Source organism: Symphodus melops (genome assembly GCF_947650265.1).
Source record: "Symphodus melops genome assembly, chromosome: 13".
Classification (NCBI taxonomy): Eukaryota; Metazoa; Chordata; class Actinopteri; order Labriformes; family Labridae; genus Symphodus; species Symphodus melops.
Genome location: NC_136703.1, coordinates 3,960,583 through 3,975,005, shown reverse-complemented (window position 1 = coordinate 3,975,005; position 14,423 = coordinate 3,960,583). Strand labels below are relative to the sequence as shown.

The window sequence follows — 14,423 nt, the reverse complement described above, 5'->3', positions numbered from 1 at the left end:
GATTGAAAACACCGCCACATTCACATGGCAGCAATTTTCCTCTTAACCTCTGTATGGTGAAGATGCTCAATTCTTTAAAGAAGTTAAAACGCCACAGTGCTACTGTCAGTGTTTTTGTCACCAAATCAAAGCTTCCTGATTGTTTAGCAACTGAACATTTTGAATCAGGAAGATGAGGGGTCATATTTCAAGGTAAAGCAACAAGCTTGATTACCCATTAGCGACAGTAAGTCAACGGCTAATGTTTCTACTTATTGACTACTATAACTGTTTGAAAGTTTAACACGATACCTCAGATAATGGGGGGATTAGGGTCACACACACCTCCCACCCTCTCTCTAAAAGTTAAAAATATAGAGGAATAATAAAAACACAGGCTTAAAAAAAAAAACACATTTTCTAGCATTAGAGAACAGCTAATGTTAGCATTAAAAGCACTTCCTAGTTAGCGTTCCCAGAGAACTGTTGAATACTATAGTTAAGGCATGGATTCATTCACAGACATTAGTTTATTAATGTTACTGACATGACTAATGACCCTCGAGGTGTTCACAAACTCAGCCTGCCTTATTAAACCCTTCAGGCTTTATAACACTGAAAAAGACCTCTAATGTTTTCCGTTGCTTCCCTTTGATACGTCTCTATTGACTTTTTTAATAAGTACGTTTGCTGAGGTTTGTTCACTGGTTTAAAAGATGACACATTGTTTTTAATGGCTTATGTTTGCAAACACAAGAGAAAGACACATCAGCCTTTTGCGTGCTGCTTTTAGTTGTTTGCAGTTTGTTATCCTGCCTACATTTAGACCTGCAGCCTGACACCGCCGCACAGCAATATGATTCTGATGAAGTGAACGTGACAAGTGTCTGATCCTCTGAATGCTTGCTTTGATAATACCGACGTCGGACCTGATTCTACGGTGGTTGTTAAATCATCAGGAGGAGGTGAAGTAGCAAAAACAAATAAAGGCCAAGAATGAGGACATGCTAAAACGAGATTTACACAACTGTAACGTGTACTTCTCTTCAGACTGCTGATTCACAGTTCATGATAGTGATGTACCAAGACACGTAGTCAACGCTGAAGGAGAGGACTGCCTGCAAATATTCTGTTTTCTTAGACAACAGGCCTGTGTGCAAAATGAGTCTGGGTGTTTGAGCTTCACTGGGGAGGTAATGCATTTTGTGTTTGTTTCATTTAAATGCTAATAAGTAGTATTTAAAAGACATGGTTGGTTTATAGGTTTGGTTTCTTCCAAGTTGTTCTAAAAACTTGTGTCCTAGAAACCAGCAACATTCAGTAACATTTCCCAAACTTTGCATAAAGGCAATATCACGGTTTCCCTGCTCCTTGGCCAAAAAATAACGACCCCTGATTGGGCAGGTGAGGCTTGAAGGTTAACTTTACTGATTGACATTTGTTCACTGTAAGTCTTTGAAAAATCTCCTGGATTCTCCGGATCGATGTGAACTGATGATCACTGATCTGTGCCAAGCTCATTTAACGACGTATTTTCAGAAATGTTATATTATAAATCTCATATTTGCTTGCCTCTGACAGGTTTTTAGACATTTTATCCCAATGTTTGATTCCATACAGAATTAGGGTTTGCAAAAAGGGGTCGGCAGGAAGGCAGCTGCACTGATCTACATTTAAACATTTTACACGTGTTTTGCACGTTTAGGTTTGATTCTCAGTAAAGTTTGGTAAAGCATGGAGTGGTTCAGATGTAAATGTTCTGATTTCTGTTTTAAATGCGAGTTAAAACCTCTCATTACCGGGGAACAGAGACCCCAGGGAAAACATTAGAACACACAGATGTCATTTTCACTAAATCTGTTCGGACATGCACATAACTGTGAGGCAAAAGAACAGTTACCACTCACAACTTAGGCCACAGAATACGACTAAGAGGAAGAAATTATCTTTATGCATTTTTCCCCAATTCTTACACACTACTGCACAGAGATCACACAATAAAGGTGCTAATATCATAAACTGCAACTAGAACGTTACACCGACCACCAAGAGCCTTCACAGCAATAAAGTGCAGGGCCAGAGAGGGCCATCAGAGAGGCATGCAACCAGCGCCCCAACGAGCCGCCCCCAGCAGCACAACCCCAGGAAGAGCAGGCATGGCAGACAACGAGTGGCCACATTCATCGTCCATCATTTGTTTATCTTTGGAGTTCCAGAAGAGATCCGCTGATGCCACAGAGACACCCAGACGCAGAAGAGGGTGTCGACCCTGATAAAGGCTGGGTCACACGGCAGGGTTTTAAAATTGTCGGCCGATTTCCAAAACTTTAGAGACCACACACACGGCGATAAATAATCGGAGGTTTTACAGTTTTGGTCGTACAGTGTGTGGTGTGCGGCCACACGGCAACATCAACACACCACACACGAACCGTCGCCCGATCAGACGGGAAATCTCGCAAAACCTCTCGAGATCAAACATGATTCCAGAGTCAACAAACGGGCGAAGAGGATGCAATGGCGATTTTTTGTGCTGTGTTTTTATCTGAAAAAAAAAAAATTAAAAAAAGTTTTAAAAAGAGGCGTCGGTCACAGAGCGGAGACTACGGGAGCATGAGCTGTACTTGCTACATGATGATATGGAGGTGAGTAGTTGTTGTTTTGCTCCCGGTGTTTCCTCGCCACTACGTCACCTCGCTTGTGTTTGGGGAAAAAAACATTCCAGCAGCTATTTTTATCCAGAGAATGAGTCAGTATTAAAAAGGTCACAGTAAGGTTAGCGGGTCACGAGGAATCACTCTGACAGGCACAACCATGTTCTTTGCAGATTATTCAGAGATCTCTCAAATACTGTTTCTATAAAACTATTCTAAATGCACGTTTTCATAGAGAGGAAAATGAGTAAGAATTAATCTGTTTTTGTCTTTCTAATTATACGAAGAAGATGGCAGAGTCACCTCTACAGAAAGATTCAGTCCTTTTCATTCATTTACGAGTGAATTTAAAGAGAAGATGTACTGACCAGAAGGGTCTTCTACTCCCCTTGATGGCAGTTGTTCAGTCTTTTAACTACATAATGCCATTTGGACCCCTCAACATGCAAAACGCCATGTGCAAATATTTAATGGCACATTTTTCATCTTTTCCATCCTTGGAGCAGGACGACAGTACATCACAAACGTGATTACAACTCACATTGTGTCACTCAAAAAACTTCTTAGTATGCAGTTTTGTGTCAAACAGATGATCACATAGAGAGACAATCTTTTCACACACATTTCTGACGCGCCAGCTCTGCTGAACATCAACAGACCGGGTAAAAAAAAAAAAAGAAAGAAAAAGGGTAAAGCTGGCGGGAGAACGTGTTTGAAGTGTCCTTAGAGAGCAGCACATCTCAGGCGGGCTAAACTGCTGTCAAGTTCATCGATACGAGCTTTACAGCACAGTGCACAGAGACAGCCCGAGTCCTGGCTGCGGGTTCCGGCTTTAAACGACTCCAGAGCTTGCTATCGAACTCCTATGTTGAGTCGTCGATATCGCCACTGCCTCCGTCCCTCACAGCTGCTAGCCTTGCCAGATAGAGGGAGAGAGCTGGAGGGAGGCTGTGTAGTGTGAGACACAAAGTTCTCTTCTAACCATCGGGAGACTGAAGAGGGTTTTCTTTCAGAGGATTTCTTGAGGGGGGAAAAAGTCAGGAGGGAGAGAGAATCCAGCCAGCACTCTGTATGTTTCCTTCAGCTGAACACGGATCTTTCTAACTGAACTTAGGGCACAAAAGTTTCTTCTCCTCCAAACCTGAGCTACACACTTTTACAGGACTTGTACATTTCCACGAGACCTTAATTAGAGCAGCCGTCCAGCTGAAGCAAAGACCAGCACGTCGTCCACATCATCCATGGATCCCTGTAGAGGAAATTAATTGTGTCCCTCATTTAGTGGTTGCCTTGCCTGATCCTGCTTCTTTTAATTTCCTCAAGAACTCGCCTTGTTTTCTGTACTCCTCAGACGGTGGTCACAAGTACAACATTAGGAGGAGCTTTGTTAAGATAACTTAAGTGATGTTTTAGCTAGGAGGCTAAAATCTTTTAATTCAAAGTCAGTTTTTCCACGTTTGAACTGGAGTCTTTTTTTTTTGGTAAAGATGTGACCGTTAACAAAGGTAATGAGCTCCTTTCCATCTGCCTCACAGAAAGTCAAAACTCCAGTATTATCCCTCCAGCTCTTAGCTCCAGGGGGGTAAAAAGGATGCACAGTCACGGTTTTCTTTTTCCTGAAATCAAAAGACTCGCCAAATGTTTCTTAAACTCTCCTAAATGTGAGCTGCTCCTGTCTGTTCCACAAAACCACATGGCTCGCTTCTTTCTGTTTTGCTGTTTTTAGTCTCGGACTTATGCGAAATGTTCCTGAAAGAGTAAGTGGAGAAAAGCCACAGCTAATTTCAAACGAGTGCACAGACACTTCAAACCGGTTCATTCGTCTGATACTAAGGTTTTTATTTCCTGTAATATTGGACAATGTACTTAGGGTAAGCATTGATTTTGCAAACATCTTAAAATGACACTATACTTTACCCTGACACTGAACACAAAGTGCATAAATCCAGAGTTGGAATCCGACCTGTCGCTCCTTTACTGCATGTCATTCCTGTCTCTCTCTCTCTCTGTCCTGACCTCTTTGCCAAACTCATGTTGAAGTCATTTTTTCATTCCCGCTCTGAACACCTGTTCTAACACTATGTAACTTCTTCTGTAAAGTACAATCTCCTGGGATACACAGCATGGCTTTCTGGCAGGAAGCCCCGAAGGCAAATTCAGCCTGTTACCTTTCTTAGCTCAGTATTTCCAGCATGGACTTCGTGGAACAGGTGCAGCCACCAGAGGTGATGTCGACCCAGAAGAGGTAAAGAGACGGTGAGTTTGCAAGAGGCCAGAGATTAGAGAGTGAGAGAGAAATTGAAGGTACCAAATCCCCCCTCTCTCCCAAAACTAATTAAATAAATAAAAGAACACCTTTTGCATAACGCTGCTTTAAGGAAATGGAAATCTTATAACTTGCAATTGGAATATTCTTCATCCTGAGCGTGCTTTGCTTTGTGTGACGAGGAGACTCAAGGAACGGTGAGACTTGGAGAGAGCACTTATGAAATCTCGAGAGGTCGAGGGAAACTAAAGAGAGTGCAAGGAAGTGGAATAACATGGAGAGGGGAGCTCTTGTGGTTGAATACAAGCTTGAAGGAGGAGGAAACACGAACAGGCTCTGGTCCCAGCGGTGAGGGGGTGTATGGTTGTGAATGTGTTGCGGTATCCCATCATTGCTCATGTCTTGGCTCAAGGTGCAGGGCACGGACAGCAACATGTGACAACCTTAAAGGCTGATGGAGCGTGGCCTGCTGCATCCCCTGCCTCTGCAGCCAAGCCCTTCACCTCCTCTCATTTAGGAGCATTGTCTCCCAATGAGATCATTTGTCACCATTGACTTACTCCGTGCAGACAACCAAAGTATTTTTTTTTTTTTCTGAGGCCTGGGCTCATTTCCACAGTTGGTAAACAGCTAAATCCCTCTCCAAATCAATGCAACCTCTTTAACTTGAGATATTGACTTGCTGAACCCCTCTGCAGACTTGAGAGGCAGAAAAATAACAACAAATTAGACGAGTGAGATGACTAAAATCACAGACTATGAAAAGTCACATTTTCAAAAATCTGCTTTTGGCGGAAAGAAAGTGACAGAGCAGAGGTAAAGGGAGCGAGAAGAGGGGAATGAAAGCGAGGGAAAACAGAGGAGGAATGGATCAATATGAACAGATAATCACCAGGCCTCTTTCCCGGTGTGTAAAGAGTGTGACATTGCAGAGGTTGGCACGGCAGGGAAGAGATCAATGGGCTGCATTTTGTTGATCCGTAATCCTTAACTATCTATAAGTAATTAACCTTCAGAGGAGAATGCAGGGGGAGAAATAAATAGGAGGAATAAGAGAGTGAATAGCAATGAGTAAAACAGAAGCTACCGTACGTTGACTAGATAAGAGCACAGGAAACCAAATTAACAGTTTGTCTCTACTGCTGCCTCTGCAATCTGCTACATCTGATTCGCTTTTCTTTCTGTCAGCGGACGCACTCGCTATAAATGACTGCATCTCCCTGTGGTGTAAAGACGAGGATAAATATAGAGCAGCTGCCATGAGAACGAGCAATCGTATGCCGATTTTGGAGAATGTTTAAAGAAAAAAAAAAAGTAGTAGTCTGATTGTGGGGAAGAATGCAGTCTGGTTTTGATCATCTCTCGGCTGATGAGTGCATCCTCTCCCAGTGTTTCCTGAGAGGATGGAGGATCTTATTAGGAGTCACAGTGCCCTCTGTGGGCACTTTGGGAAAAACAAGGGAAGAGTAGCCGGCCTGTCTTTACATAGAGAAGAAGGATAAAAAAAACACTTCCATTCTTCCTGCATACTTGTTGCCTCTTTTTTATTTGTGACTCCAGCAGGTAGAGAACAATGACACTTTGTACAGTGCAGAAAGAAAAGAGTGCGGTCACATGGGATTATATATACAGGGTTGAATGGCACACACACTCCCAAACATCACATCCAGTACATTTGGACTTCTGTCTCATCGTGAGTAAACTGCAAAGAACTTTTAAGTTAGTTAAAGGTAGACCATGTTATTAAAAATCTTCACATTCATATACAATGAAGCGTCAGACTCAGTGAAGTAAGAAATGTCACAACTAATAATAATAATAATAATAATAATATGGCCACTGTAGAAAGCATTGCGCAAATATGATGTTAAAAGAAAACATTATTTTGAGAAATGGCAACAGTTAGAGTTAAATTATAGTCTCCAGGTAAAAAGGATCCCTCTCCGTCTCTCTCTCTCTCTCTCTCTCTCTCTCTCGGGATAAAAGGATCAACAGGCTCTGCTTCGTGGCATCACAACCTCTTTCAGTGGATGCCTGTCTGAGTCGAGGGTTCTTCTGTGGTTACCAGTGATATGTAACCTTGGCCGCGACTCTTCACCAAAATGGACACCTAGAAGACGAGAACAAAACATCCGTTGAGACACACTCATTCCAGCTGAAGTGTGCTGGTGAAGGGTTATCACGTTTGAGATGTGGACAAAAAGAAAAGAAAAAAGACTGCATGCTCGGCTCATGAGGATAGTGCAAGATAAAAGCAACAATCCTGATCCTGATCATCAATCATTTAACAGACTGATCCGTCATCTTGACTGTAGCTGAACTAAACACACCGGCTGAGTGTGAGTTCACACAGACGACACTCTGCACCACATGTCAGTTTAGTGAAGAGAGCAGGACATCAAACAGAAGAAGGGAAACTCAATAATAGTAGAAGGTCTCGGTCTCCTAAGGTCAACACTTTGCTAACAAAATAAAAAAAGCCCCTCGCTGATAATAAATGTAACATCTACCTGCAGCTGTGGACTGAAATGTTAACCCTTTGAAACCTGATGAGCCGCAGACGAGCGTTGACCTTTAGGACGTCTACGTCTCGTAAGGAAATGAACATGAGTGCAAAGGAAATGTTCATTTACTGCTAAAGCCAAAAGTCTCCGTCTGATCCAGAGACAAAGATTTTAGTCGACATGAGAACATTCTGTGCAGTGTTTCTGAAAGCCCTCGAGCTTTGGGAGGTTGAGTTCAAACATTACTTAGGTGTTGTTAACAGGTTCAGGCCGCCTTGACAGTAGAACAGTAGAGGTGTGTGGCAGAAAACGATTCACCTGGTTCTCCTGAAGATAGCCACCAACCTTTTCATGTCGATAGTACACTTGTGTCATCGAGACAGAAGACTGTTGAACTTTGATAGGATGATATAAGAAATCAAACAAACATCCACATCTGTTTCCGTACAGCGGCAACCAAAACATACAAGTCTTAGGGATCCAATATTTATTTTTTTCTTGTTAATAACTGTGAGCAAACTCCTGCACTCTGTCCAAGTTGCACGAATACACTGACAACGTCTGTGTACCAAAATGACAATGGTGGAACATAATGTACACACACATGTAAGCTCGTTCACTGTGGACATGATCCCACGAGAGTGGAGGTGCAGAAGTACACTGCTCTAAAGGACAGGGTGAAATCTAATTCAGTTTATCGGACTTTATAAAAACGATTTATTAAACTTGTATGTTTTTAAAAGAAAATCCTACTGCTGGCCTGCATCACTGATTTTAATTATTTCTACATTCTGTATGAAATAACTTTGTATGCATGACTATTCATGCTATTATTTTCCAAAATGTCATTTATTATTTGGGATATTTAAATGTGTTAATTCTGCTCAATGTCACATCTGCATGATCTGTTTCGACTCTGTGAGGAGCTTTGAGTGGCTCCGTGTTTGAATGCTGATCTGAAATAAACTTACCTTGCCACACAGTTCAAACATTTGAAATGCAAAAAATGAAGAAAAGCCAAAGAGCTGCGACTCTCACCATCCGATGTAGCACTGGCACAGGTTTTCATGTGATGTGGCTTGCTTGATGAGGAGCTCCACTTGGGTTGGCACATCCAGCGTCTCGTCGTGAGAAAAGTCTCGACCTGCAGGGAAGAACGAACTCGCATCAGAACACTTAATCCTTCACAGGAAAGTTGAGTGTAGCAAGAGATGAACATCACCAGAACTTCTCCTCTGATATTAAAAGATTGTATCCACTGAAAAAAAAAAAAAATCTGAAGAAGTAAGAAAGTGTCAAAAGTTTCCTTCACATTTTTCTTAACTCACACTCGGCCTTGTTGTGTTGTGCTAAGCTTCAGCCTGATTGGCCTTCCTCTTGTACATAAAGTCGTAACACAGCACATGCATGTCTTTACATAAATGAGGGGCGCTGAGTTCACAAGACAGACTCAAAAATAATATATAGACGCAAAATGGAGTCCACATCAGAGACCAACACAGAGAACACGTCTGCTTCTTTACTGACTTTGAGTCTTATTTTAAATCATTTTAGTCACAACACTACAGGATTTCTCCACTATGGAAGCACGGATCGATTTTTCTTTATGGCAACATTTTTCATCCCTGCTCGTGCATGAAGTGAACAAACTGCACGTTGAGGATGATACTCATCAGGATCGCTTTGTGAGAGTAAGAGCCACTTCAAAAAACAAAACATATTTTAAAAGGGAGAAAGAATTTTACTTCAGGACTACTCTGTAGTTTATGAGTGGCAATTAAAACCTCTCCTTCCAAGTCAGGTATCAAATAAAGCATGTATTAGATTGAATATCGGGAGGAACTCGTGGTGGATAAAACTGCAATGTTATTTTAGAGTTTTGACCTTTTTTGTAAATCCAGGATGCGTCTTACTCACCTGTAAGTTTGTCTCTCACTCTGTTGATAATCTGAATGGCTTTCTTGTTGAGTGCCTCAGGTTGAACCAAGCCGTCTCCAACTTAAAAAACAAACAACAGTCTATCATCAGCTTTAGAAAAGGCAGATTCAAGTACTCTCTCCCCGTCTGCTTCTCCTCTCCCTCCCTCCCTGTGTTGCTTTGCAGCTCAAGAAAATCAAAGTGCTGCCTTGAAACAGCACAGCAGTTGCACCAATCATTTATGACAGCTCGAGAGCTTGGTATTGTTAACAAGCAGAGAAAAACGAAAGGGGTCCACAATAAGTAATCTGCAGAATGACAGAACGAGATGTGAGCTCACTGAACGAGTGAATGGATTCAGGCACGGTGGTCCCAGGTTTCTTGTGTGTGGTCTCTCCAAGGTCTATTCCCTCGAGTGCTTCTGCAAGGACACGATGACAGGTTCACACACACATTTTTACATGATTGAATAGACAACAGGAAGCTTTTCTGGCCACAGTTTGTACGGCGGACTCACCCACTGACTGCCCAGCGGTGTACGAGTCGGTCCTGGTGCGGGAACGCTTGTTTCCTTTGGTGTTTGCTGCGGGTCAAACAGAGGAGGTGTGTGAGAACAAGTAGTCTTCTGAGCTGACAATTACTACTGTTACCTCGTACGAGCACTAACAGCACTGTGCACCCTGTGAGTGCGTCACACAGGAAGCAGCTTTGTTCTGACCTTTTCAAACGCAGAAGTTATTTTCCCTTTCCGCTAAGCCGCTGATATTTATAAAAAAAAAAAACTGTTTCTGATGTTTAAAATGTTACCTACATTGATGCCTTTCAGAAGAAAATGTGCAGCTCTTTACAATAAGTAAGCTCTCCTGTCATATAAAAAGACTTAAACTAAGGAATACTTTTCACTGAAATTCACAAAATGAAACTTTTAAAGTGCATCTCAGACGAGGACTTTGTGCTCAGTAAAGCCCACAACAAGCTCTTTCTGGTGCCGTCTGTTGTGTCCATGTGGAGTTTGTAATCGTGCTAGCTACCTGCGCGGCAGCTGAGCTTTCTGGGACCGTCACCTCGTCACGCCCTCCTCATGTCGTCACTTTTACATCTTTAGTTGAGGAGACTCCAATGTTTATTTACCTTATTTACTTTACAGTGTAACGCTGTTTTCTATGGATGCATGATTATGACCTAATGAGGATGAAAAAGTGACGTCACGAGACCGGTCTCATGCTACGTATATTTCCCAGCTGAGCACGTTCGCTAAGTAAAGCCGCTGATTGCAATACACAAAAAACGGAGGCGAATTCTCATTGCATCAGCTCGTGGCAGTGCGTGAGGGTGGCGGCTACACTTCCATTCATGACAGCACGTTTCAGCATTTTAAACAGGTGTATTTTTGGCACCGGTTTATAGGACGCAGTCAGCTCTTCACGTAAGGAACATAGGTATCAAAAGTACAGCGCACACTCGTGGGAATTATCTTTGTTACATCTGACTGTTTGGTTATATCAGTAAGCAACATGTTTCTTTATCTTCTTCTCTGAAGCCTCCGAAGAGTCCGCTGAATGTGTTGAACATAAACCGACTCTTACTGTCCATGAGCCTCCAGTTGAGCAGCGGATCGTAGACGAAAGCCTCCAGCACCGCCATCACGCTGTCCCTGTGCTCCCTCAGCACCTCCATCACTGTGTGGCACGTGATCCGGTAGTTTCCATCCAGTCCTGTCACCTGGGGCGCAATCAGAGCGTTAAACACTGTTGTGTTTGTACAGTATAGAGAGGTCTGTATTTGGTCATTACGAGGAGAATCGGCTGTATTAGATCATCGAGTTGTGCTTTAAAAAGCTTCTTAACCACTTTCCAGTTATTTCAGTATGGATACAACTTAAACTTCCTTGGATATATTTTTCTGTCTCTACTTTGCTTTGTACTTTACTGAGCTCTTCTGCTCTTCAAATAAAGCCGGAGGGAGTCATAACTTCTGGTGAAAACAGTGAACGCATTCATTCTCACTGTAGTTAAAAACCCCTACAGAAGATACAGAGAGGAAACCTTGACAGGAGCCTTCTGGTTAACCAGAAGACAAGTTATGTAATGCAAAAAAAAGAAAGAAAAAAAACTGTTGGAGAAGTTTAAACTTTCTGCCACAAAGTGTTTGACTTTCAAAGGTGAACCAATCTCCCCCTGCGGCTGCTTCTAAACCGCCCATATATTCTAATACCCCCACTTCACAGGAGCATACCTCCATCGCATTAGTCAGCATCCTCGTCAGCCTGAAGGGGATTTTTTCAGGGAACTTCTCTCTGGTCATAGCAACCTGTTGAAAGGTTTGAATGAGGGTCAAGTTCATAGATTACACAAATAGTAAAATGTGTTGAAAACTAGAAACTCCTCTCACCTCAAAGCAGTCTCCAAAGTCGATGTGGAGGATCTTGCCGCTCAATCGGTCCAACATCAAGTTGGAAGGATGCCTAAAGAATAAAAAGGGGACGTCTTTGTTTGTTTTGTATTATAACTAAACATCTGGAAATAAAGGAACTCACCTGTCTCCCAGTCCCAGGATGTAGCCCACCATGGACATCACAGCCAGGGAGCGGGTGTAATTTGTCCTCCTGTCGAACCACACCTGAACAGGGAATAACATCTGCGTTAGGAGAGCTCTTGTGGTCCACGGCATTAGCTTCATTAGCAGAAAAGAGATGAAAAGGGCCCAGAGATCTCAGGCGGGCTGTTTGAAACATATTCCCAAACACTTGGAACTTGCAGAACATCAGGTACACAATGCACTAATGTTCCTAAAAATGGATTCAATTTGAAGGTCTCATTGTGCTAAGTCAGTGGTTTGAAAGTAGGACGCACAACCCAGAAAGCAGGTTCTTCAGGGAAAACAACATCGCATTCCTCTCCTGCTGTATTAACTCGATAATGAGAAAAAGGAAAGACTTCGGCATCAAAATGACTTTCCTGTGCAGCGAAAAATCCCTTTTCAAAATGACTCCATCGAAAACGTAGTTAGTTCATAGTGTGTTATCTTTTCTATAGCTGACCACTTTGAACTTTTGACCCCGGAGCCACTGAGACGTGCTGCTGAGAGGATGAAGTACTCTCCATCATCCTCCCGTGTTGCCGTCAGACTGACGAGTCGAGCGTCTCACCTCGGAGCTGGGGCTCTTGAGCCACAGGAGTTTGGCCAGGTCATCTCCGGCCGTGTTGTTGACGGCGTGCTCGAACACCTCCACCTTCTCCATCAACGTCAGGTGGTCATAGTCGGGAGCCATCTGAAATACACGAAGGGAAACAAGAATATAGTGCTGACAAATTAAACTCAAGGTTATTTTTCAATGCCTGTGACAAGTGAGCATTAAAGTGAATTCAGTTAAAAAGTTGGGGGAAAATGTTTTTGCAGCTCATAGAAAATATTGTAAGGACACGAGAGAAACGCAGCCACATTTAAAGACTTCTGAAAGAGAATTAGAGATCTCAACCAATGCAACATCTGTTAAACCTGCACCTCCGTAGACTCCATGTCTGATTGTTCTAAATGTTGGCGTTTTATTCAGTCTGAATTCATTTTAGTCACCGGGAGTTTTATTGTGAAATACACAACCTGAGGTGAAGACAATTTCCATAAAGTGGCTAAAAAACAATGAATTAGCCTTTATTGTGTCTGCTTGGACTCTTTGTGCCGCCTGTGTTCAGTCCTCAAAGATTCAAACGGAGATAAAGTGGCCCAGAAACGCTGCACATGTAATTATAATCACGACGAGAGGGATGTAATTAAAGAATCATTCTGTTTCAGGCCACGGAGAATTCAAGTGGGTGTGAAGACATTACAGTATGGCTGTTCATTATTTTGAGAGTAAATGCTTTAATAGCTGTTTGGGTTTCAGTGTCAGTGACCGTGTTTTGCCTGCAGGGGTTCAGAGTGACTTTAATGAACAGTTCAGTTTAGAATTGGAAAAACAAACGCTATAAAACATAACAATGGTTCATTGTCGTCTTTCTTAAACAGATTCATCTACGGTCCGTCTGATTGGCTGTCAGTTTTCAAATCTTACCTTTGACTGAACAAACCTGAAGAAGAGCCTTTGGATCAAATTATGCATTCAATAAAGTCAGAGCTGACTGGCAGCTGAAAAGAACAGCGTGCGGACCTTCCTCTTTTTTTCTGTCGTTTTTATCTCCTGCAGCTGTTTGCAATTTGCTCGGACGTGCGTACACTTCACTGCAACTATGAGCAAAGTAAATTAAATTCAATAAACGCTTTCAAAAGCTTATGCTGCATGGCAGTTTGTAAAACGGCTCCTCTGAGTGAAATCAGAACCTGCACAGATCCTGTTCTGTCGAACACTACACTTGTTATTCATCAGGCTTTTGAATAAATGATCCCCTGCTGTTTTTTTTTTATTTTCATTGAACAACTGACTCATATTTGTTTCTCCTGTGATTGGAGGACAGAGGAGAGATGAGTGCCATTTTATTCTCGTCTCCTCTCAGTCTGACAAGGTCAGCTGTGTTTTTTTTCTTCCCTTGAGTTGTGAATCACGCTTTGACATGATGTCACCTTGCTTTTGTGGACCAATGAGACTTTAACTTGCCCCGTCATCCCCTGTGGCCTTGATGTTTCTTTGGATGGATGTGATTTTTGGTTTTTGGTTTTTAAACAAACAAAATCTGTTGCACAGCCGACTAGAGGTTCCTAACCGTTCTCTTCTCTTCTCTCTTCTGATTCATAGGACATTTGAAGGCTCAGATGTGTGTTTCATTTGTGACGATCAAGAATACTGTATGTGAGTTTGTTTTCATTGGAGCGATGAGGATTGGTCAGAATCACTGACAGCAGATGTCTTCTCTGAATGTTCAGATGTTTGTATGAGAAGTACACTTTTCCAAACATTTCATGAAAGGGGGCCTCCTTGTGTGGTACAAGAACATGTAACCATACAGGTTCATTTACACACACATGTTCATATCAGTGTAAATGATATGATGTGCTAGAACAGAAAGATATCATAGCACTTTTATAATCCATCCAAACGTCATTTGAACATTTGAAGGTGGCTCACTTTGCTGTTCGGTCAACAAATAAGAAGAAGCAGTTCCTGTTGTT

General features: G+C 42.3%; 2 protein-coding genes across 6 annotated transcripts in view; one reads left to right on the top strand and one right to left on the bottom strand.

The window, feature by feature from the left end:
- LOC306834543 (uncharacterized protein) overlaps positions 1-13,783 on the top strand; it is a 164,371-nt gene extending 150,588 nt beyond the window's left edge. Inside the window, exon 5 of the transcript XR_013780503.1 lies at positions 13,772-13,783. The gene's annotated coding sequence lies outside the window, so the exon portion shown is untranslated. The remainder of the gene's footprint in view (positions 1-13,771) is intronic.
- mtor (mechanistic target of rapamycin kinase) overlaps positions 6,425-14,423 on the bottom strand; it is a 90,287-nt gene continuing 82,288 nt past the window's right edge. For all 5 annotated transcript variants that reach the window (XM_079360448.1, XM_079360449.1, XM_079360450.1 and 2 more), the window contains 10 exons: positions 12,469-12,591; positions 11,857-11,939; positions 11,712-11,784; positions 11,556-11,630; positions 10,907-11,042; positions 9,838-9,903; positions 9,661-9,741; positions 9,321-9,401; positions 8,442-8,547; positions 6,425-7,009 (listed from right to left, as the gene is read on the bottom strand). In XM_079360448.1, the coding sequence (XP_079216574.1) occupies positions 6,994-7,009; positions 8,442-8,547; positions 9,321-9,401; positions 9,661-9,741; positions 9,838-9,903; positions 10,907-11,042; positions 11,556-11,630; positions 11,712-11,784; positions 11,857-11,939; positions 12,469-12,591 (840 nt within the window). In that variant the 3' untranslated portion in view covers positions 6,425-6,993. The remainder of the gene's footprint in view (positions 7,010-8,441; positions 8,548-9,320; positions 9,402-9,660; positions 9,742-9,837; positions 9,904-10,906; positions 11,043-11,555; positions 11,631-11,711; positions 11,785-11,856; positions 11,940-12,468; positions 12,592-14,423) is intronic.